General features: G+C 39.0%; 1 protein-coding gene across 1 annotated transcript; it reads left to right on the forward strand.

Annotated features, from left to right (window-relative positions):
• On the forward strand, nucleotides 6,629-10,029 carry LOC109233225 (pyruvate decarboxylase 1). Its single transcript, XM_019399015.1, has 6 exons — nucleotides 6,629-7,286; nucleotides 7,696-7,859; nucleotides 8,385-9,035; nucleotides 9,135-9,252; nucleotides 9,344-9,532; nucleotides 9,638-10,029. The coding sequence occupies exons 1-6, from the start codon at nucleotides 6,816-6,818 to the stop codon at nucleotides 9,806-9,808; spliced, it is 1,764 nt and encodes a 587-aa protein (XP_019254560.1). The 5' UTR covers nucleotides 6,629-6,815; the 3' UTR covers nucleotides 9,809-10,029.

Consider the following 26,385-nt stretch of genomic DNA (forward strand, 5'->3'; position numbering starts at 1 on the left):
TGAAGATATTCCCTTTTATTCAAGCAATTAAGCCTTAGAGCCCGATTCCAACATCCGGAAACCTATGCAAGGCCTGTTTCCAACATACGATCACCATATCAATCACCACACGTTGTACTCAAACACGATTGCATAACTTAGTTGAATTCACACTTCGCATTACCCACTCGTAGGGCCACAATAACCCCCTTTTTTTGATCAACTTAGTCAAAATCCTACTAATCTGATGCTCCCATTGCACCCCATGACACATACAGGTCTTACTCTAACCTTTACCATATCGCCATGACGGAAGAGATGTACTAACATTCATAATCAATTGTCGAGTCAACAAAACATTATGTCTATACTCCTGGCAAGGCCTTCACCTCATTCTGAACCCAATAATGGTCTTATCTCCATAATATACCTCATATACTTGGATTGCACAGAATCCTATATCAAGGGATCTCGTCTCATCCGATACAATTGCTCAGGCAATAAGCCGCCCCAGAAATTCTTAAATCTCATATGATGCTACCCTGCGCCAATAGGCCACCAATTCGAACGCATTGCAAAAGGAAAACGAACTCTGGGAGGAACCTAACTCCCGCATTACTACGGACTTTCCTTAGAAAATAGGAAGCGAAACACACAAAAATAGCACATAGGAAACTACACTCATATCACTCTGTTGCGGCGTGCAAGCCGATCCACACAGCATAACCATGGCGGTGTGCCACCCGATCCTCACAACATAACCATGGCGGCGTGCTACCCGATCCAAATAACATACCCATGGCGGCGTGCCACCCGATCCAAACGTAGAACTCACATAAAGAGATACACATCGAGCTAAATTGCTCATTATAATGAATTACCGAATCTCGGTCTCAAGCACTCTAAGTGTATAGTACCATTCCCTGGGGAACACATAGCGCCATAAGCTACAAAACCCAAGCACAACTGAGGTGCGATACAAGATCTAAATCTCGGGAGCCATTCCGCTCACATAACATCATCGCCACGCGGAATCTTAACACATAAGAATTTACCAAGCCGTCTCACAACTCATACGGCGCCATACATCATTACCTGGGATAGCTGATGACAAAATTACACCCCGACTGTCCCTCCATAAGGAACGCTCGCTGAAACATACACAACTGGCCTGATATAAAGCCCTGTTTACATATAAATCAATCCACTGATCCCAAGCCGATTTCTGATTGCACCAGCTTGGCTAATAACCTTTCAAAGGTCCATAGTAACTCCCCTTTGCCTCATAACACCTAAGAACAACCATCGTAACCGGAGCAAACTCCTCCGTTCATAACCCAATAAACAAAGTGCCCTCCAGGCAAAAATTCTCAAATTTAGTGACATTACCACAATCCTCATACTCGGTTTAAATCTTTACTCAATCGAGTGACTACATGTCACACTCAAGCAATCTTCCCGTGGGACACGCTCCCATAACCTCTCTAAATAAACAACGGGTCCACACACCTGAATCACCGGCTGCACTAACACCGAAAAGTGATCAAGAATCCTTACCAGGATGCAAAGCCTTCTTCACCAAAACATCGATCTCAACGAAGCACCTGGCAGAATTCTCCCCTTTAAACCCGCTTCTATACAAGGCATAAATCCTGAATTCTTTCCCAAGTTCGAACACGAGCCCATAAGGCCAACCATAACACATCTTTAAAAATTCCTTTGCTCCAGTTACTACTTACGGTATTTTTCCGTAGCTGGGATAACTCCCCAGTATGCAAATAACCAGAAACCTCACGAGTAGTTAACCATGCAACCCATTCATAGGCGGTGGGACTCTCCCACTTAGCTTGAAGCCACTATTATAAAACTGTGGAGTTCACCAGGATTCTTAATCTCTTATTGATACAACCTTGCGTAATCAATCGCCAGCATTCTCGATATCTTACTGTAGAAACCCAATTTGATACTCTAAATCATTAACAACATTCACTCAACAGTTCCCCTTGCTGCATAACCCGTAGAACTCTTCGCAGAAGCCTCGCCAACCACGCGACCGCCAAACTGCTCACAGGGAATAACCCTCTTGAGTCCAAGCTCACTCCTTAGCTGTACCAGTTCACTTACCCCTCGTGGACATTCATTATGTGTGCGACAACATCCTTCCACTTCAAAGTCATGCTACATCCCCCTTTATTTAAGCGGCTCCTTTCCGTTATATTAAATCCCCGGCCGCACAAGAATCCCTACTTCAAATTAGATCCGAAGATGCCAATAACCCAGCACCAATATTCTCAAGTCGTTCCAGACTCCCTTAAGGTGCATAGTTTTCTTATTACCAAGCCCCTACGCAGCTCCGCTGCTCTCCCACTTTGGGCAAACTCACTTCTTTAATCAACTGCTCGGCCTGTGCTTCCCAAGCCTGACCTTTTAGAAGTTTAAAACTCCGCCTGACACTTCCCATATGTCTTTCTCATCTCTTGCTGCTCAATTGTTGCCTTAATAAAATTCTTCTTCATAGAACTTGAATCCACAGATCGCTACTGACTTAAACCCCTCCGAAGGTCATCTTTCTCGAACCGCCAACATTTAAAATACTGGTTCAATCCTAAACCACCGCACCATGTGATATCTGACGGTTGCATCTTCAATAGTATTTCACAATATCCCGTCATAAGGCGAATTGTAGCAGATTATAATACCGACAAGCTTAAAGCGTTCAATTAGGACAACGACACCCCCATGTAGAGGAGAACTCCGCCACACTTGCAATTACCACGATTCATTACTTCCACCAGTCCACATCTGACCATCCTTAGTTCGATTGACTTTCCCCCGCCGAGAATAAAATACGGAATCCCTTGATTACACACTGAGTAAACCTCCCTTCAATTCATTCACTGCCCCGACACCTGGGCAAACATCCTACCATCACAACAACACTGCGGAATAATCACTCGTAAGCATCATGGCAACCTGTGCCTAGCCTCGAGGCTCTTAGAAGTTCTGTTACTGAGCTGAAACAATAGAATATCCTTCCATAATGTGACTATAATAGTCCAAGCACCTATACCGGGAGATCATCCCGCACCACATTTGTAGTGCCATTGCAATCCTTCAATTTTCGATTTATAACAAGCGCTCGCGTCGCGTAAGATTGAGTGGAAAGGAATCAAAGGCATAAGCCTCAAAGGAATCGAACCGCACGATGAGGAAATCAAGAAGGGAAGTATTCCTAACAGCCCTGTAGTCTCCCTAGGATAAGTACAGACGTCTCCGTACAGATCCGCGAGACTCTACTAGACTTGCTCATGACTCGTGAGACCGACGGGAACCTAGTGCTCTGATACCATGTTGTCACGACCCAAAATCCACTAAGGGTCATGGTGGCGCCGGGCACCTCTGTCAGGCCAGCCTAACTAAATTATCAATTAAATCCTCTTTTAATACTTTTGAAAATCTCAGGTTTTTCCTCCCATTTTTCATAAATAAAAGATCAATACTTGAATTCAAATTTAAATAATAACAATTATTACACATCTTTTGAAAACCATCCCCAGAACCCAGTGTCACAAGTGCATGAGCATCTACTGATAAGGATATAAAAGACAATACAACATCCGTCCGGAATACAATGGACAGAAAGGAAATACAATTTACTAGAAATGGACTTTAAAAGCTGTGGGTCGCCTTGCATACTGCGACTAACCTAGTCCCCGAATCGTCCGTGCTGCTATTCCCAGTAGGCCGCTAAAGTAACATATACATGTGCAACAAAAATGCACAGAAGTGTAGTATGAGTACGTAATCAACGTGTACTCAGTGAGTATCCCGCCTAATCCCGAAGGGGTAGAGACGAGATGGCCAACTTCGACACTCACTAGAGGTCAATTAACAATATTCTATAAGTGCGAGGATAATCATGGATTTATATATAGAAGTTTCTAATTGTGAGGCCAGGAAACAGGTAAACACCTTCAATAATAAATCAAGGGCTTTCAAGGTTTATTCTTTATTATATTATCAGTTTATATCAAGCCACGAAGGGACAGTCCCGCATTTAGAATTCTTAAGCAACAGATAAACATGCGCAAATCACACCGAGGCGACGGCCCGCTCCAACAGGAATGTAAACTGTGCACTGCCGAGGGTCGAGCGGCCCGAACCAATAGATGCATCTATTTAATCTACCGAGGCGTTCGGCCCGTTCCATAAATAAACACATACCCTGCTCGCGAATCATACATGCGACGCAGGTGCACATAAAATACATGCTCAAGTAGTCAAATAAGAATTTATCGGAGCTACTTTATCAAATAAAAACCAAATCCTCTTTTAACAATTCAAGAAAATGAAGTTTAATCCTTTTGAAGTTCATTTACAAGTTCAACTTGATTTTTAACAATTCAAATGTCAATAAGATTTCAAATATCCCAAGTATAGCATGCTTTTGGGTCCAAGACTACCCGGACAATAGCATAATAGTAGCTACGCACGGACTCTAGTCACCTAGTGCGTACGTAGCCCCCACAAATAGGAGCACATAACCAATTTAACTCACCTATGGGGTAAATTACCCCTCACAAGATTAGAAAGGAGACTCACCTCGCTCCGAAGACTCATAGCCGGTATTCTACATTCTTCTGAAGGCTCGAACCGACGCACAATGCACCAAAACTAGCCAATTAACGACAAACTAATGAAAACATGCTCAAATACTTGTTAAAAATTCAGATTATACAAATTCCCAACTCTTTTTGGTGAAATGACCAAAATGCCCTCGGGCCCACGTGCCCGGAATCCAAAATTTCTCGAAGATAAAGGTTACCCATGACCTTAGGAACTCAAATATATAATTTTCTCTAAATTCCATACCCAAAATCGTGGCTAAATTCCAAGAATATGATTTTCTAGGTTTTTTTCACCAAAACCCCAATTTTTATACTAATTTTCATATCTAATTCCATGGTATAGTCTTGTATTTAACTTGGAAATAAGTAGGAGTAGCTTACCTTAACATTGATGATGAAATATCTCCTTGAAGCTCTCCAAGAATCGCCCAATGAAGTGAAGAAAATGAGAGAAATGGCCAAACATTCGATTTAAAAATAATGCTTCTGCCCCCAGCTATTTTCGCTCTTGCGGAACTATTATCGCTTCCGCGGTCACGCTTTTGCGGACAAAACTCTGCTTTTGCGGACAAGGGGGCTCCAGCCATTTTCGCTTTTGCGGTCAGCCTACCGCTTCTGCGGTTCCACATCAGCGGATCAAGGGCCGCTTTTGCGGTCCCGGCTGCCCTCACGCTCGACCGTTTCTGCGGCTTCTTTCCCGCTTCTGCGGGGCTGCTTCTGCAGTCCCATCTCCGCAGAAGCGGAAACACCAGCAACCAGCTACTCAGCTATTTCCAAAAATCCATTTTCGATCCGTTAACCACCCGGAATCCACCCGAGGCCCCCGGGACCCCAACCAATCACACCAACCAGTCCCCAAACACATTACGGACTTGCTCGAGGCTTTAAATCATATCAAACAACGCTAAAATCATGAATTACACCCCAATTCAAGCTTTACGAACTTTAGAATTTCAAACTTCTATTTCCGATGTTTAAACCTATCAAATCACGTCCGATTGACCTCAAATTTTGCACATTAATCATATTTGACATTACGGACCTACTCCAACTTTCGGAATTGGATTCCGACCCCGATATCAAAAAGTCAACCTCCGGTCAAACTTCCCAAAAACCTTCAAATTTCTATCTTTAGCCAAATGGCTTCAAAATGACCTACGGACCTGCGAATTCACTTCCGATCGCGCTTCCAACTCTAGAATCACCATACGGAGCTATTCCCTGACTCGGAATCCCAAACGGACATCGATAACACTGAAATGCACTTCAAGCCAAACTTAAGGAATTCCTTCTAAAATGTTAACTTCCACATTAGGCGCCAAAATGCTTCCGGGTTATTCGAAACCCGATCCGGGATACGCCCATGTCCGAAATCATCATACGTACCTGCTGGAACCTTCAGATCCCGATTCCGAAGTCGTTTACTCAAAATTCCAATCCTAGTTCATTCTTTCAACTTTAAGCTTCCAAAATAAGAATTCTCCTTCTAAATTAGCTCTGGACTTCCCGAAATTCGATTTCGACCACGCGTACAAGTCATAATACCGGAAATGAAGCTGTTCATGGCCTCCGACTGCTGAACGGAGCGCTAGCACTTGAAATGACCGGTCAGGTCGTTACAGTATACATGGGAAAACAAGACTTATTTTTTATAAAATTGCTATGTGATTCCTAAGGCATGAACATGATACAAGTTTTCATCAAATAAATAAATGCGGGTAAACTTTTTTCGTTATTGGTAAACCATTATACACAAAGTATAAACTATTTTGTACAAAAAAGCAAGTACTAGAATAAACCGGAGGACGAACCATTAGAGTAGATGTAAACCTTTAAACATGAATAGTATTTATTATTTTGGAACTAACAATTATTTACTAATTTTATTTTATAACATAAATACAATTTTTAAATATTATTTATGTTATTTTTAGAAAATTAATTCTATATAAAAAAGATTAGTACTATAAGTTTGTTTACGGTCCCTAGTTCCCACTCTTCATTCCCCTCCTCGCAAGAAAAAGGAAAAATAGAAAGGCTAAAACAAGAAAACCAACTTACTTAAAATTTAAAAACGCAAATCCGCCCCCTGTTTCTTGTTAATCCAAACACTATATAAATCTTCTCAACTTCTCTCTCTGTCATGCTCTCACTCAGAACCAAAAAACAAAAACAGCAAACCTTCATATATTCTTCATATCACTTTCAATGGATTTCAAGGTCGGTGCAATCGACGCCGTTACAATCCAAACTCCCACCGTTCCGTTCAATTCCCCATGCTCAACTCTAGGCCGTCACCTCGCACGCCGTTTAGTCCAAATCGGCGTCACCGACGTTTTCTCCGTTCCCGGTGACTTCAACTTAACACTTTTAGACCACCTCGTATCTGAACCTGAACTTAACCTCGTAGGTTGTTGTAATGAACTTAATGCTGGTTATGCCGCTGACGGTTATGCTAGAGCGCGTGGTGTCGGTGCGTGTGCTGTTACGTTCACTGTAGGGGGATTAAGTGTTTTGAATGCTATAGCGGGTGCTTATAGTGAGAATTTGCCGTTGATATGTATTGTTGGGGGACCTAATTCGAATGATTATGGAACCAACAGGATTTTACATCATACTATTGGGCTGCAGGATTTTAGTCAGGAGCTCCGTTGCTTTCAAACTGTCACTTGCTACCAGGTCTGTATTACTGTTCTTATTTATCCCGTTTTATGTTTATCGATGAAAGTCATTTTCCAGAAAATGACTTGTTTTCTCAAAAATATTTTCCTGGAAGAATATTTTTCTAGTGTTCGGTTGAAGAAACATTTAGTATTAATGATGATAATAATGATAGCAAATCCGATAGTATTTTCATGCAATAGGTGTAAGTGGTGGTTAAAGCAGTGATATCGGGTTAAGAGTTAGTAAAAAATAATGAAGGTAAATGATCAACCCAAAAGTAAGGGAAGTCATTTTCCGCTCTTGGTGGACCAAAACTTGTTTTCTCTAGAAAACATCTTTCAAATAATATTTTCCATCGCAGCATAGAGATTGTATTTTGTATTTGCACGAAATTTTGTGTAATAAGTTTGTTGAGTTTTTGCAGGCTGTGGTGAATAATTTGGAGGATGCACATGAACTGATCGACACTGCGATATCTACAGCTTTGAAAGAGAGTAAGCCGGTGTATATAAGCATAGGCTGTAATCTGCCGGGGATTCCACACCCTACTTTTAGTCGTGAACCAGTTCCATTTGCCCTCTCCCCCAGGTATTATATTCTTGAGCCTTTGTTTATACTTAAAAGACTTAATCTTTTATGATTGTAGATCTCCGTTTTTCCTTATTGAAGTCATTTACATAGATAACATTCTGTTCATTCTGTTGAATTGTATTGAAATATGTAGTGTGTTGTCGATGCTCTTTTAGCTAGTCGTTCATGGATCCAAGATTTAAAGGTGGTGGATGCGTCTCTTATCATATATACTTACTTTAATTTTATTTTATTTAAAAAATTTAGATTGATATGTAAGGTCCAGGTCTTACTTTTCCAAGAAAATGTCAGAAATAACCAAGTACAAAACTACCGAGCAAGTAGATACATAATATCGAGTGTGATTAGACAACCAAAAGTGAGACAATGATAGAGCAGAGCGGCTTGTGCTTGACTGACAGATTGATCGATGATAAAACGAACAACTAAATGAAATAGTTGATGCATGTATATCCACTCTCCGGGATCTGCCTCTGTTTATTTGTTTGAGTTGCTTATTTTGGTGTCTTTTCCTCGGTGTAGACTAAGTAATATGATGGGCTTAGAAGCAGCAGTGGAGGCAGCACCTGAGTTCTTGAACAAAGCAGTAAAGCCAGTGCTTGTCGGTGGGCCAAAAATGCGGGTTGCAAAGGCATGCGATGCTTTTGTTGAGTTGTCTGATGCCTGTGGTTATGCTGTCGCAGTGATGCCATCCGCTAAAGGGTTGGTTCCCGAACATCATTCACATTTCATTGGGACTTACTGGGGTGCAGTGAGCACGGCATTCTGTGCTGAAATTGTGGAGTCTGCTGATGCATACTTGTTTGCTGGACCTATTTTTAATGACTATAGTTCTGTTGGTTATTCTCTGCTTCTCAAGAAAGAGAAAGCGATCATTGTCCAGCCTGATCGTGTGACTATTGGGAATGGACCAGCATTTGGTTGTGTTCTGATGAGGGATTTCCTTGCTGCATTAGCAAAGAGATTAAAGCACAATCCGACTGCTTATGAGAATTATCATAGGATTTATGTTCCTGAGGGACATCCTCTTAAATGTGAGCCTAAGGAGGCATTAAGGGTTAATGTGCTATTTCAACAGATTCAGAATATGTTGTCTGGTGACAGTGCTGTGATTGCTGAGACGGGGGACTCGTGGTTTAATTGCCAGAAGCTGAAATTGCCACAAGGATGTGGGTGAGCATCAAATCAATAGAAATCTGTAAAATCACTGCTGTTTGGTATTGCGTTCCATGATCGTAATAATGACTTCTGCTGATCTTCGCTGTCTTTCAGGTATGAGTTCCAAATGCAGTATGGATCCATCGGTTGGTCTGTTGGTGCAACTCTTGGTTACGCACAAGCTGCACCTGAAAAGCGGGTGATTGCTTGCATCGGTGATGGTAGCTTTCAGGTAAACAGACTCTGTTTGAATTGAATGAAGGAGAATGAATTGTTGGTGTTCCCCGTGTGTCTAATCCAACTTTATGGCAAAATACATGCAGGTGACTGCTCAGGATATTTCAACGATGCTGAGGTGCGGACAAAGGACCATTATCTTCTTGATAAACAATGGTGGTTATACAATTGAAGTTGAGATCCATGATGGACCTTACAATGTGATCAAGAATTGGAATTACACCGGATTAGTCGATGCAATCCATAATGGAGAAGGAAAATGTTGGACAACCAAGGTGAGTTAAACATCAAAATTTCAATCATAACTTTTGATTTTACTCAGATGTTGAATTAAAAGGTTTCATCTTATGGAAACTATTGCATGTCACTGTTCTACGTAGGTTCGTTGTGAAGAGGAGCTGGTGGAAGCAATTGAAGCAGCAAATGGAGCCAAGAAAGACTGCCTATGCTTCATTGAAGTGATTTTCCATAAAGATGACACTAGCAAAGAACTGCTTGAATGGGGTTCAAGGGTCTCAGCAGCTAATAGTCGTCCACCAAACCCACTGTAAAATCTCTAGTTGTTCAAAATATGTATTTACCTGGTTTGCTACAAAAATGTTGCCACTAATGTTGCCATGTTTAATTTCCGAGTTCCTAGGTTCCCCGGGGGTATTCCACTATGTTTGCCTGTTACGGTACATTTGTAATACCGAAAAGGGCTAGATGTGTCCCTCTACTATCAGAATTTAGTTATAAGTAGCCTCTGTTATACTAATCGAAGGTTTTTGTCCCTGCTGTTACTCATTTAAATATATCTACCCCTCCATCTAACGGTCAACTCAGACCCACTTTTAAAATGACATATGGCAGCCATCTGTTTATTCGGGTCATTAGCAACCCACAACATTAAAATACAACACATCTATCCGGATCCAGAAACATATTATGGCCCTACAAAAATTGGAGCATTGCAGGTGAAGAAAAGAATAACACCAAGACAAAGGCTCCTCTATTTGCTCTTCAATTCACATCGACTTTAACATTCAATGAACTTCTGAGCAAATCTTTGGAAAATCAATTTAGTCTAAGCCATTGGAATTTTAAACTCCAAGACCCATCTCCACTGATGTATGTAAAATGTTGGAATAAATTATATGACGAAGAATATTAGGAGAGAAAGGAGGAGGGGAAGGAGAGGAGAGGGGTTTCTGGGGTGTTATTCAGGTTCGGGTCTAGACCGGGTGGATTTGGATCTAAAAGGAAACATAGTTTAGGTGTTTAAAATGCTGTCACGTGTCTATCAGAATGGGTCCTTAGATGGAGGGGTAGATATACTTAAATGTGTAACGGCAGGGACAAAGATCTTCTAATAGTATAACGGAGGCTACTTATAACTAATTTCTAATAGTAGAAGGACACACCTAGCCCTTTTCCGTTGTAATATTGTCCTTTTCTCTCGTTAGCTTGTTTATATAATGGCTTTTCCTTTGGAACTCTTTTGACTTAGTTTTTCGGTAGTGATGGATAACAAAAACTTATTTTTGATAATTGAGAAATCTATAAAGGCTATTGGGTACAAAACTCAGTGAAATAATGGGTCCGATTCTCTACTTTTCTCCACTTAAACATCAAGCGAAAACACAGAGTTTGATTAACTTAGAGTTCTCTTATTATTGACCCAAAAAAAAAATTATTAGCATTTGCGGTGGTTGTTTCCACTAGTCCAGGAAAATATGTCGCTTTTTTCAATCGATTCACGTGGAGTGGTGGAAGTCACTCCCAGCTGACCAATTTCACATGGAAGATAAACTGTAATGACACTTGTGAATGAATTCTCGAGTTTCAGTAAATTTGACACGAATTTTTTATTTGAGATCTTGGATCCTATTTCGGCTAATGACATGATGGGAAAGTTTTCATTTTTAAGTCACTGTAACAAATAGCCAAACCCCTTACTATATTAATATGAACTAGAACTCAATTACAGATTCTGATAATAATTCAACACTAACTAATGAATTACAATGAGAAATATAAGGATTAGAGATAAAGAAGGGAAGATTAGAAGTTTAGACTCAAAGCAAGGATATGACAGGAACAGATATTTTCTTCTTCAACGATAGGCATAAATCAAAAATCACAGACCACTAACCCTTTTAATAGAACCGCTCTTACACCCACTATTCATCATGGATCCCAAATTAACACGGCCCTATTGCTTGTTCTCGGCCCAATAGTTCCTTGTGTGACATTGGGTTGGGCTTTATTCATAAGAATACTCCCGTCCTGAATAAGAACCTTGTCCTGAAGGTTCGAGCCAAGAACAATGATATTCACAAGCTCCCATCGAATTAGATCAATACCAAGGCATGATGTATGACTTGAGAAAATTATGTGGACTAGTACACCTATAAACCTTGCGTGCCATATTTTTGAAGCTGTGAACAGTAAGCTAAATGAAAGTTTCCCTGCAAACATTCCCGTAGCGAACCTCCACAAAATCATGGTCTCAGTTAAATGGAAACTGTTTATTGTGTTGGCAAAATGCACTTCGCATTGGACATGGCTGTGATAATAAAAATGTTGTAGTTCTTGTGAAAGCTCCATAGGCCACAACAATACTGGAATAAAAAACATAATGGAGATTACGATAATAATATCGTTGACATGATTAAGCTCCACAACAACTTCGTAATATGCACCATACTCAATTTACACTCCAGGGTAACACAGTGCGAACAAAAGATTGAGTGAAGTCAAGTTGGAGTACATCTCCCTCATTATAATAACCCCCCTTCAAATATTTATACATAGTAGAATCATCATACTTGCCATCCAACAGATCTGATTTTTCCCTCCATGGTACATTGTCATGCTTAGGCATTTTCACTGTATCCTTACGTCTCTGAAAATGGGCAGATTTTAAGTCAGACTCAACTTGTTCCATGTAACCCCATAGCTTGTAAAAATTTGGTTGATTAACCACAGTCCACCAGGATATCTCCTCATGTGGAAATTCTTCTTGAAAGATCTTAGTCAGAATAAATGGAAATCCCAAACTTGACAATGTGTTATGAATAGACTCTGTGATTGAACAGCAGTTGGGTCAGTCAAGCTTGAGCGAATTGCAATGATAGTACCAAAGAAGTCCATGCCGAGAATAACACATACAGCTTGTATGGTGCGTTCGAATTCAAGAACCTTGTGTTGTCTCTTACTCTTATGGATCTTGTCCTTATGGTTTGAGGCAAGAACAGTATAAGTAGCGCACTTCCCTCCAAATGTCTCGTTATAGTCACTCAAGTATTCATCTACATAATCATTTACAAACATCCCGCCATAAGCTCTGTCGAACTCATGCATCTGCAGAAATGAAGCAACATGTGGATGCTCCTGGCTCACAATAAAGTGGTATACATTGAAAAACTCTTCCAGCTGCATCATAGGCAAATCAAACTCCAAGCTACCATCAAGTTCCAAATGAAATAATGTATAATAGGGACCAAGAAATCTATTGTTATCCTTTGCAAGCAGTTCTTGAGCTTTAAACAGATATGGAATGGCACAAGAAACAGTCACAACAGTCCCTATAACAAAATGAAGTGAAGTCACGTAGTTCAAGCATCTAGAGCAAATGCAGTCACTATAGTTGTTTGCTATTATGAAGACGGCTAACGTGTTTTGCACTAATTATTTATTTTATGCCTTGTAGGAGTAATTTCGAGCTATGTAGATGTTTATGAAATGAATTCAAGTGATTTAGAGCTTTAAAGTTTGAATAAAAGCCCAAAGAATTAAGCTGGGATCATGCTGGGGGATCAACAGATGATTGTTAAGAACGAACGAAGAATCGAGTAGGCATATTGCGCAGTGTCTAGTAAAATACACATAACTTTTCTCTCATAATTCTATTTGGGCTCCACAATAATTTTTGGAAAGCTAATTCAAAGTGCTACAACATTCAAGTTTTACGTTTTTTCAAATTCCCAACAGAACAGGGTGAAAAGTGCACGGCCGTGCACTGACCACGCATATGGGGCAGAAAGTGTGAAAAGTGTGCGGCCACACTTACAGGTGTGCGGCCGCGCACGTCTTGTCCGGGAAAAGTGTCCTTTTTCGCGTAGGAGAAGGTATAATTGTTTGGGTCCGACCCTACTTGGTATATAATACATGGAAAAACGATATTTTGAGGACTTTTAACACACTTTAGACTTAGGGAGAGCACGGAGCTGCCGTAGAGACCGGGGATTCGTCCTAAGGAGGCATGAACACACTTGGAGGAAGACGAAGAATTCTTTTACGAGTTTTTCACTCCCTTCTTCCTATTTCCATTATTGGTTATGAATTCTAGTACTATAGTTATGCATACTATTATGAATAGCTAATTTGTTATCTAGGGTTTGGATGGAACCTATTGGAGGATGATTTTCCTGTTACGTTAATATAAATTTGCTGTAGCTTTTTCTCTATTTGTTCAACTACGTTGATATTGTGGTTGGTTGAAGAGCTCTCAATCGACTATGCCTATTTAGTGGGTATTACTCGGAAGAGAGTGTATATTTAGGTAGTTGTTGAATAACATCACTCCTACCGTATATAAGGGATCAATACGAAGGGTTTAAAGGTGGGATTAGGAATAACGAAACCTTGGTGCGATCCGAGTGAGCCGTAACTTAGTGCCAGCTAGCGTAATGTAAATTGTTGTAGTTACTCGGGAAAGAATTACAACACTCAAAGAGCTCATGATCAGTAGAGAAAACATAGGCAAATTTATAGAAAACGTAGTGAAAAAGATTTCGACAATTGAGAAAATCACAACTCTAGACCGCCTTAGGCTTGTCTCAAATTTCATCTTTGTTAGTTGATAATTTTAATGCTTTATAATAGTTTTTAGTTAATTAGTTAGAAATAAACATTATAATCTCTATAATTAGGAAATTGTTTGGACTTGTATTTCTTAGCAATATTGAACAACTGTAGCTAAGCCTTAGTTCTCTGTGGGATTCGACTCCGAACTTGTAAACCAGATTATATTTGCAACGACTGCTTAGTCCATTTTATAAGGCACAGTTGGACGTGATCAATCCACTCGATCAATCAATTTCTCACATTCTCAGGAGCTTCCCTTGAAGGAAACAGTGGTCTGTGCGGGTTTCCTCTCAAAAATTGTAAAAGCAATGACTCAGAGGTAATGCTGCCACCAATTTCTCTAGAAGACTCAGATTTTGACTGGAAGTTCATTTTTGCAGTTGGTGGATACATAGTAGGGGTAGAAAATCCTGTTGCACTTCTGTGGTTCTACGAGCCGGTGAAGATATGGTTTGACATACGTATAGAGAAATGATTGCTTTGGTTTTCAACAATGGTAGGGTTCGGCACATTATCGTCTCCGACAATGATTTTGGAGGAGAGATTACTTTGAATATAGAAAATTAAAATTAAATTTTTCACAAAATCGAGAAAAATTGTGTACTTGAGATGAAACCTTAAAACTCGAATTGCAATATGTAGTTCCTCAATTGAATGAATCTAAAACAGATTAGCCAAAGAATAATAAAAACTAGGTAAAAAATGAAGACTAGGCTCTGATACCATGTCAAACTTCAAAGAATTTGAGGTGAAGTTGAGCTCACAATGCGTTTGGCGAACATAGTGAAAAACTAGAGAGAGAATTATTTGATAATATCTTCCAGATTCTGGAGCTCAAAATGAATTAACTACTAAAAATAAAATGTTTACACATTTACTTATACAAAAGAATCTGCCAATTGCCAACTAACTGTACACCTACCTAACTCACTAACCAACTGAACTAACTGCTAACGTAACCGATTAACTGACTCAAACAGATAAAAAGAAATGAAATTAAATATAGCTTAAATCTCAATAAAATGGAAGTTTAATGTTTTTCTTCTTTATTAGAATTAGTTGGCATCTCGTACCCATTACTCGACTGTTGATACCCAATTTTTTCCTCTAATATTTTTTCAAAATGCATATATACCTCCAAAACTATGCATTAGCATCAATTAATATTTTTTTCATAGTTGCTGCATTTCTAAGGGTTTTAATTAATTTATCCTAGTATTTTTATTTATATAAACAATTACTGATTGCATCACAAATAGTTTTATAATATTTGTGGCTTAATTTTATCATTTGCATTCGTACTAAGTTTTAATTATTTTACAAATAGCCATATTTGCATTTTTGGGGTTATAATTGCAATGACTTTGCAATTATAGCCCATACGTGCATTATTACATTATTTTACCAGAAAATAGCTTTCAGACTTTTTAAATACTAAGTAATTGTTTTAAAATATTTCTAGGCATGAAAATCATTTTTTATAATTTGTTAATTACTTTTTAAAATTATTTTTATCAATTAAATGGGTATTTAACAAATAGCCCTTTTATTTTTCGGACCTAGCCCGTTAAATCAGCCTAATTTCAATTCCCCCAACCCCAATTCAACTAAAACCGGCCCAAATCTGCCCCAGCACAAACCAATTAAATTCAACCCGCCCTAACCCAGACCCAATCGTGACCGTTGATCTCTAAGATCAACAGTCCATATCACCCCTTTCCTTTTTTATCCCTAAAGCCCCTAAACCCTAGTCATTTGTTACCACCGGCCGCCCTGGAATCCTCTCTTCTCTAGTTCTCTCTGAGACCAAACTTTAACCCTAGCCGCCACCACCCAAAACCAGCCCTAATCCCTCCGATTCTCACTCGATCCATGGATTTTCATGGCTGTTTGAGGCTTCTACTGGTCTCCTACTTCCCCTGGTTGTTCGTTTTTGTGATTCATGGAAAGATCTCGAAGAGATCTAGTCCAGATCTTGTTCGAAACTCTCTAAGAGTCCGTCTATGGTTTGTGAGTGCTACTCTCGATGTTTTATGGTTCAAATCTCTGGTTCAAAGCCGGATTCTCTTTACCCCTCCCCTTTTTCTCAAAACCCTAATCTTTGAACATGAATCTGTCCAGATCTTTGTATATCTGAAACGATTCGAGCATTATTTGGTGTTTTCCCTCGAAAATATTTTGATTTGGTTAACTACTTCGATTTTATTTACCTTCTTCTAAAACCTAGGATTCGTCCTGAGTCTCTTCAAAAGGTTTTTAACTTTCAAATGTTAAACCTGACTATTTCTTTACATGTTTGATTAATTTTCGTGTATATGCTCAAACCCTAGATATTCTTGTTTGTGATACTGAGTTCTTCAATTTTTTCCATTATTGTGTTTATTTCTGTGAACCAGCTATATTGACTGCTTCTATTTTAAGTTTTGAATAATTCTTTCCTATTATAATTCGTATTTGTTGGGACTTTACTGATTGATTTCTTCTAGGGATTCGAATAATTTTCCTGTCAAAATTGATATTTTCTTGGATTTTTACTGTTTTCTTATTTGTGACCTTGATTGATTATACTTGCCCTAATTAATTATCAGTACGGTTTGGGGATCTGACTGATTCCCTATATGGTACGATATTGATCACTTGCCTTATTTGAGCCCTAGTTCTGTACTGTTAATTGATTCTCCTCAATTTAAGGGGTCTCTTCCGATTTTTCCACAAGAATCGATCCCCTAGTTGGCTGATTGATTTTATTTTATTGTTTTACAGACTGTGATTTCTTCTTTACCTTATTTGTTTTACCACACTAAGTGCTATATATACCCTGTCATTCTGATTCTTCAAAGAAACAACAGTTCACAAACGCACTCACACAAAAACTTTGCTCTCATCTCTCTTTACTACTTGTGTTCATTGCTTGTCTAGTCGACTGTTGAACCCTGCCTACTTTATCTTTTGCTTCTGCTTCCTTAACTGGTATGCTCTTACTATTGCCATTCAATTAATCCTATGCGTTTTCTTATAATCAGCATGCCTTTCTTCTGAACTTGTATGTTTTCCCTATTGAGCATGTCTACTGCTATTTAATTCAACCATGTGCCCTGTTATCAGCATGCCTGCTTATCTCATTAGATCCTATGCCTCATGTTTATTAGCATGTTCACTAGAATCTATGCTTACTGCTGTTCAATTTGACTTGTGTGTTTCCTTATAATCAGCATGCCTTTCTTTTGCTTAAGCAGATCTATGTGTTCACTACAACAAGCATGTTTACTTATCTTCAACCTATATGTTACTGTAATAGCATGTATACTTCTATTTGATTGAACCTATGTGTCTACTGTAATAACATGTTTACTTCTATGTTGACTGCAATAATACATCTACTTCTGTCTGATTGAACCCATGTGTATCCTGCACTAAATCTGTTTATTCCTGCTCTAGCTATACTTATGTGTTTCCATATGAACCAGACTCATGCTTATTTCTTCTTCACTAGCATGTCCCTTCTTTCTTATGTTCAGCTCTGACCAACATTTGCTCCTAAGCCCTGCTATCCCTTTGCATGTAACTATATGCTCATCTAGTAACAGTTAATAAACTAAGATGGATGTGAGTCTTTGCTTTGATGTTTTATGACCATGTTCTGTGTGCTTTTTGGTTTGTTGAACCTTTGTTTAGAATGCTTCCTAAACTATTTTTCACTCCTGATATGTCCTTACCTCTAAACTGTTTCACACTTCTAACATTGCCTTCACTTTTAAAACTATTTTTACTCCTAAATGTTTCCCCTGTTAAACTAGGTTCACCTCTGAATTATTTTACTTCTGAACTGTTTCTTAAAACCGTTTTCCATTCTTTCAAGCACTATTTCCCACTCTTACTCTTAGAATACCTAGGATCCTGCCCCTCCGGTATGTGTACTGCCTAGGAATCCATGAGATTCTTCCGAACTCTGGCACACTGGGGCTGGCCTCTTCACACTGCACAAATAACTACTTGTCTTTGAAAGTTTTCTGGTGTGAGCATTGCCTGGGGTCCTGGAGGCCCTTGGGAACTTTGACACACTAGGACACTATTGGGTGCACTATGAGGTTATGGCATTTTTGAGTGGTTGAAGTCCTGGTTTGCCAGGTTTATCCTTTGGGCCTATATTCAGGCTCCCTATAGTTGTAGTAATTTCACTTCTGTAATTCTTTATTAATGTTGGTCTGTAATAATAATCTTTGTAAACAGATATTAGGAAAATTAGTAAAAGGGAGGGATTCTAATATGATTTTTTGTGGGAAAGCCGGGTAGAAATCATGCCTCTAGGTCTACATTATGCTTACTTGCATTAGAAATCATGTTTTAGGTCTATACTATGCTTGCCCGCATTAGAAATAATGCTTTATGTTTACACTATGTTTACCTACATCAGAAACCATGCTCTTAGGATCACTTGGCATACTAGACAACATGTTATAGGCTCACTACCTCATTTGTTACAAATTCTGTTTTCTGCATAATCATGATCATCTAGGAATCCTGTTATTAAGTTAATGCTATAATTCTGCCTAATAAAAACATCCATTCTTTGTGCATTTGAGATCCTGCCTTAGGACTGTGTTTGTGTTCGCTTTAAACCCTGTCTACATCGCCTAAATCGATAACTATCTCGTTTATAAAAAAAGTGTTTAAAAAAATGATCCCAACACTTAGATGTCATAGAGATAAGCGTGTATAAATCAGTTTTGTAATGTAATATTCAACACTTAGACCAGCATGCCTATAGGACTTAATAAATTTAATTTGCTTTAAACTGATTCCCAGAATTCTGATTGCATTTAGACAACATGTTTATAGGGTATTACAAATCCACGCATAGCCTATGGGTAATCAAGGTCTAATAAAAACTGTGAAACTATGCTTTGCTTATTTGTGACTGCCCAGATTCAACAGGTTCTAAAAATCAGCAGGCAAACTGATTAGGCCTCTATCACTTCGCCTTAACACAATGCTGTATATTCTTTGCTTGTCATGCTCACCTATATCCTGTTCTAGGACCTTTCTGATATATCTGAAATCTGTTGTTTGAGACGTGCACTTACTTGCTCCATTTGTGGAGGTAAAATATGATCCTTTTAACTGTTCTATCCTTGGTCCAGTCCTACGTGTTTTGTTTGTCGCCTAGAGTTTTTCTCCTTTTGATTACTTTAGGAGAGTCTAGACCCACCTTAACTAGAAGTCCTAAATACCTCTGGGACTATATAAGTAAAGGGACGGGTAGTGCACACATAGGATACATCTTAAGGTTGCTAGAACGCTTTAGGATATGACCAAGGGGAGGGTAATTGGGTAGTAAAGGATATGATGACCTGTGCGCTAATGCCACGTGTAACCCCTCTATTTGAGGAAGGCTTACCGGGTATTGTACAGATGTGATCCCATATGATAACAAACCTAGGACTTCCCTCATCTTATTTACATATGTGTGCTTAGACTGCCTATCTGCTAAATGACTAATTCACATAATTTCCTATTGGACCGCAAGGGGTGCCTAACACCTTCCCCTCAAGGTTATTTCGAGCCCTTACCCAAGTCTCTGGTAATGCAAACTGGTTTTATGAGTTACTTGCTTTAGGTGCACTAACGCACCTTAAATCCGTTAGGTGGCGACTCTTCAAATTCAAATACCCAATTCCCAAAAGGAAATGAGTTGTTCCCAATAACTGTCGAAACCCGGACTCCGCGAGGAAAAAGGGGGCGCGACATCGACTAATTAAGATCAACATTGCATAGGGCTATTAAAAGGAAAATCGTTTTTCACCAGTAAAATCTTCCGAGGACTCATACAAGAGACTTACTATTAAGGATGGCGAGATTCCATTAGTGGCGTACGTGGGATTTCGCAAACGATGTCGATATTTAGAAAAAAAAATATATGAACAAATTATTTTAACAGTATTATATTTATTTAGAAAACGATCATGTTAATAAAAATTATATTAATTCGAGCAAATTGGTATGATTTGTCTAAACAGATGTACACTTTGTAAAACGTATTTATAAGAACCTCATTTCAGATATATTCTGTGTTTTAATTTGTGCTCTATGGGAATTGGCGTAGTGGTATGTTCATACTCACGCTCCAATAGGCTAGTGGTTCGATCACTTTTGAGCATTATTTCTTTAAAAAAAAAAACGACTGACTCCAAAACTTTAAAATATCGGTTGACATTGGGAATAACTCCTGACCAAGACTAGCAAGTAGAAGAGCTCGGCCACTGAGCTAAGGCAAGTTATCTTTTCAAGTATGTGTCAGATAATACCACTTGATAGATAATAAGGTATATATATTATGTACCATTATAAAAGCATGAATATAATGTCGGTTTACAAAAATAACCTTATAACATTAAACATAATACCTCATAATAAAAGGACATAATCGAAATTTTAGATATTAGCCTTATCATCCGATTAATTTTAGAACATAATACTACACGTTAGGAATCCTCCATGATTCCTGAACCTAAGCTTATCTTCCCTGATAAAGAATATAATTAATATCACAAAGGCCATTCCAACAAGCAAAGTACGCTAACTTGAATATGGATGAATATATCAGAATGATGGCACCTAAAATCTGTTTAAGCTCCAAAAACCGAAAAATATTTTCTTTCCTTCAATCATATTATATGACATAGTTTTTAATGAGGCAAAAAAATAAAAAAAAATAAATGAGACAAGATAATTAGCCCGTGGCATATTGGAAAGTTTGACTCTCATATGACAAACCACCCTTCATTTCCCTTAGGAGGGTGTATTTCAATCTGTGTAACACGCCCCACTATAAATTTCAGCGTCAATTCAATCAACTAGCTTCCACTCTATTTAATGTCAAATATCTAAGAAATCCATATTAGATTTATTCGCACAGACTCTTGTCCAGGTAAAATCTGACACTACTATAAAAAAGGTCTTTGGCGGTAATTATTTAGTGGCAATAAGGTAATTGTCGCCAATAAATTATTTAAGCTGAAATATTAGCGGCACATGACGATTAGCCAGTAAAACATATCCTTTCAACGAAAACAAAAAAATAATGGCCACTAAAAATCACTAATTGAATTAAATTTTTTATTATTTTAACTTTCCCTCCGTACAAAGAAAATAATGTAACGACCCGACCAGTCGTTTTGAGCTCTAGTGCGTCGTTCAGCAGTTTGAGGCCATGAGCAGCTTCACTTCAGGTATTATGACGCGTACGCGTGGTCGGAATTGAATTCCGGAAATATTGGAGTGGATTTGGCAAGAAAACTCTCATTTCAAAAGTCTTAAGTTGGAAGAATTGACTAAGATTTGAGTTTTGAGTAAACAACCTCGGAATCAGGATTTAAGGGTTTCAGCAGGTTCATATGGTGATTTCGGACTTGGGCGTATGCCCAGATCGGGTTTTGGATAACCCGGGAGCGTTTCAACGCCTATTGTGGAAGTTAGCATTCTAGAAGAATTTCATGAATTTGGGTTGAAGTGAATTTTAGTGTTATCGATGTCCGTTTGGGACTTCGAGTCTGGGAATAGCTCCGTATGGTGATTCTGCTGTTGGGAGCGCGTCCGGAAGTGGATTCGGAGGTCCGTAGGTCATTTTGGAGTCGTTTGGCGAAAGTAGAAATTTGAAGGTCTTTTTGTGAAGTTTGACCGGAATTGGACTTTTTGGAGCTTCTTAAGAGGGGCTTTCACCTAGAAACTTGGAGATAAGTTAATCCCACCCATTGTAAGTTAAATACTTGGATTATATCTAGATGTTAATATAAAAATCATGGGGAATCGGTGGAAATTTGGGATTTTGAAGAAAAACCTAGAAATTGGTATTTTCGGATGTTGACCACAAATTTGGGCATGGAATTGGAAACAAATTATATATTTGAGTTCGTGGGGTTATGAGTAAAGTTTATCTTCGACAATTTTTGGAATCCAGGCACGTGGGCCCAAGGGTGATGTTATCGACTTTTCGAACGGAGTTGGGAATTGATATAAATTGAATTTTTATGAGTGTTTGAGCATATATTTATGGGTTTGCATAATTATTGACTAGTTTTGGAGCGTTGGGCATCGGTTTGAGTCGTCGGAAGGGCTTGGAAGCCGGTTATGGAACTTCGGAGCGAGGTAACACTCCTTTCTAACCTTGTAAGAGGGAATTATCCCCATAGGTGAAGTAATTAAATATGTGCTCCTATTTGTGGGGCTATGTACGCACGAGGCGACGAGAAGTCCGGGTACTCTAGGACCCAAAAGCATGCTATACTTGCGATAATTGTAACCCTATTGTCGATTTAAATGCTTAATCGTATCGAACATGGTAAATGAATTTCTAAAAGGGCTAACAATCATTTTCTTGACCGTTAAAAGAGAAGTAGCCATTTCTTTGAGTAATTGTTTCCCTGATAAATTCTTGATTGACTGTTTGAATGTATTTATCTATGTGTAACCGTGTTACACGTATGATTCACGAGCGGGGTAATTCTTTTATTTATATTTTATATTTGATCGCGTCGCATGTATGATTCGCCAGCAGGGTAATAGATGCATATATGGTTCGCGTCATTCGACCCTCTGGCTGTGCACTGTTTAAATATTATATGGATCGAGTCGTACGACCTCGATATGATTTGCGCATGACTTGATTGATTGTTTTGGAATTATTGATAATTGATATGGCCTCGTCGGCCGGAGATGTAAATTGTTAAAAGATGAAAAATAAGTTTGAAGATTTCTATTAACAAAAGAATTGTTTACCTGCTACATGATTATTGAGTTTGCAGTTGCCTTATAAAATCCATGACTTTTTACATTATTGGTATTATATTATTGGACCACTAGTAAGTGTCGAAGTCGACTCTCGTCACTACTTCTTCGAGGTTAGACTGGATACTTACTAGGTACGCGTTGTTTTCGTACTCATACTACACTTGCTGTGCATTTTTGTCGCACAGGCACTTGTACGTCTATGGCCTCGTTGGGCGCAGCGGCATGGTTGATATTGAGAGTTAGGTGAGCTGCATCTCTCGAGACGACTCGCATGTTACGACCCCAAACCATCCCGACTGTGATGGCGCCTATCGCAGTACTAGGCTAGCCGATTCAACATTTATAACATAAAAGGTCTTTTTCTTAATTCGTTTACTAATTAGATATTATCACAAATATTCCTTTTAAACGTTTCAAAACAAGCAGAAAAAAATATGCAAAACATCAAACACTGCCCGATCCCGGATTCACTAGTCAAGAGCCACTAAAATACAATCTGATACTGTCTACTCAATATAAGATGATTATGATAAAAACGAATACTAAAAGATAGGAAGGAGAAAGGCAGGGATGCGGAGCCGTGCAACTACCTTGCTAACTCCGAAAATGTTCTGAAGGAAAAGATCAGCTCTCACTCGGATGCCCTGGCACCTGGATCTGCACACAAGGTGCAGGGAGTAACGTGAGTACGCCAACTTAGTAAGTAACAATTAAAAATAAAGGCTGAGTGCAGTGACGAGCATTTAAAAATCATATACATCTCATAACATAAAAACCTCAGTGGAAATAACAAAATCAAATCAGTAATTAAATTTCGAATAGCTCGTAAAAACTCCAGTTTCAATGAAAGTTGTATAAAATATTTGTTCAACATTTTCAATAGAGGCTCAGTATAAAAGAAGAATGAAAACAGTAATTTCATAAAACAAACCCCTCGGGCAAAGTATCACTCACATATATAGCCCCTCGGGCAAGCCTCTCAGTCACTCGTGACTCAACTCTCGTCAATCAGCACTCACACTCAGCACTCACGCTCAATAGGTATCTTATAATAACCGCTGCGGTGTGCAGCCCGATCCCTATATATATATATATATATATATATATATATATATATATATATAACACTGCGGCGTGCAGCCCAATCCCTAACTATCCTCACAATCCGGCCCTCGGCCTCACTCACTCATCAACCTCACAAGCCACTCGGGCATCTCAATACAAACTCAGGGAACTCAGCCCAAAATAACTTTCATATATTAAAAATAGAGTGATGAACAAGATTAAACAATAAACTGGTATAAACCATGACCGAGGATAATGCTTTCTATAAAAAAATGTGAGGATAACAGTAAAATACCCCTGAGGGTCCAAACAGTACAGCAGAAGGCCCCAAACATGGCATTAAGCCCAAGTTAGCATAATCATTTCTAAAACACATAGATATCATATAGAGTTTATCAAAATATGCAACTCTACAGTTGCCATGGGACGGACCAAGTCACAATTCCTACTGGTGCATGCCCACACGGCCGTCACCTAGCATGTGCGTCACCTCATGTATCAAAATAGTACGAAATTCCAGGGTTCATACCCGGTCTAGATTTACAATCATTACTTACCTCAAACCGGATGAAAATCTACTCTGCAATGCCCTTGCCGCTCGACTCAGCCTCAAATCGCCCCAAATCTATCCAAAATCAGAATCATATCATCAATACATGCTAAAGGAATAAAGCCCACGCGAAAATTATCAAATTAAATCAAAAATTCCCAAAATTGGCCAAACCCGACCCCCGGGTCCACCTCTCGGAATCTGATAAAAATCAAAACACTAGAATCCTTATCCTCTCGCGAGTCCATACGTACCGAATTTACCAAAATCTAACTTCATTTGACCCCTAAATCACCCAATTTTAACTCTCATGTTCCAAGACCTACCCCAATCACCCCAAAGTTCCAAGCTTAATCTACTGAAAATCACCATAGAATCGAGTATTAAGTTCAAAAATCTTACCTCAACAAGTTTCCCTTTGAATCCCTCTTCAAAGTCCCTCAAAAGCTTCAATCCCGACTTAAAAAATGGTGGAATGGGCAACATTTTGCGAAGGGGTCAATTTATACTTTCTGCCCATTGATTTCTGCATCTGCGATCTCCAAGTCGCTTCTGCGACGCCGCACCTGTGGAAAATCAATCGCAAGTGCGGTCCTCACTTATATCCCAGAACCCACTTCTGCGGTCAACTTCTCCCTCCTACGATCTCGCAGGTGCGGTCCTTTGTGTGCACCTGCGGATTTGCCTCATCTCTCAATTCTCCGCATCTGTGGCCTCCCTTGCGCACCTGCAACCCTGCACCTGCGGTCCCCAATCCGCAGGTGCGGATATGATAGAAGCAGCAAAATCTGCTGCATTAACTCAATGCCAAACTTTCCGTCAACCACCCAAATCCATCCTGAGGCCCTCGGGACCTCAACCAAACATACCCATAAGTCACATATCACCATTCAAACTTATTCCAACCTTCGGAACAGTCAAAACAACATTGAAACACTAAATCACTCTCGGATTCAAGACTAAGGATTTCCAAACTTCCGAATTCCGCAAACGATGCCAAAACCTATCAAACCTCGTCTGAATGACTTGAAATTTAGCACACACGTAAAAAATGACACAACAAACCTACTCCAAGTTTCAAAATTCTATTCCGACCCCGATATCAAGATTTCCACTACCGACCGGAAAATGCCAAATTTCCATTTTCGCCAATTCAATCCTAAATCTACCACGGACCTCCAAATTATATTCCGAACACGCTCCTAAGTCCAAAATCACCAAACGAAGCTATCCGAACCATCAAAATTCATATCTCAGATCTTCTACACATAAGTCAACGTCCAGTTGACTTTTTCCAACTTAAGCTTCAAAATTAGAGACTAAGTGTCTCATTCAACCCCAAGACTACTCCGAACACAGAACAACAAACACGATATGATAAAATATAGCTGAACAACTCATAAAGAAGCAAAAATGAGGAAGCAGGGTTGTAACTCATGAAACGACCGGCCGAGTCGTTACACCGCAGCCAGCAGAGTCTCTTTTAGAGTATTGTATTTTCTCTTCTGTCCAATTTGTATTTCGGACAGTTATTATATTACATTTTATTTCCTAAAAATCGCTCATGCACTTGTGACACTAGGTTCTGGGATGTATATGAGATTATTCAGTATTGAAAATTTGTTAAAGATATCATTATTTACTCGGTAAAGTTCATTATTTATTGTTTAATGTAAGGAAAAGAAATAATTTGAAGAATACTAAAATGAGAATTTAATTAACTTCTTGAAGTTGCTTGCCTGAGAGTGGTGTCCGACGCCATCACGACCCTTAATGGTTTTGGGTCGTGACAAATAAAATCTTTCCCTCCAATTTTTTGGGACAAGAAATTACAAATCCTCCAATTAGAAAAACAATAGGAAAAACCTATTCCAT

This window comes from Nicotiana attenuata, chromosome 10 (assembly GCF_001879085.1).
Source record: "Nicotiana attenuata strain UT chromosome 10, NIATTr2, whole genome shotgun sequence".
Lineage (NCBI taxonomy): Eukaryota > Viridiplantae > Streptophyta > Magnoliopsida > Solanales > Solanaceae > Nicotiana > Nicotiana attenuata.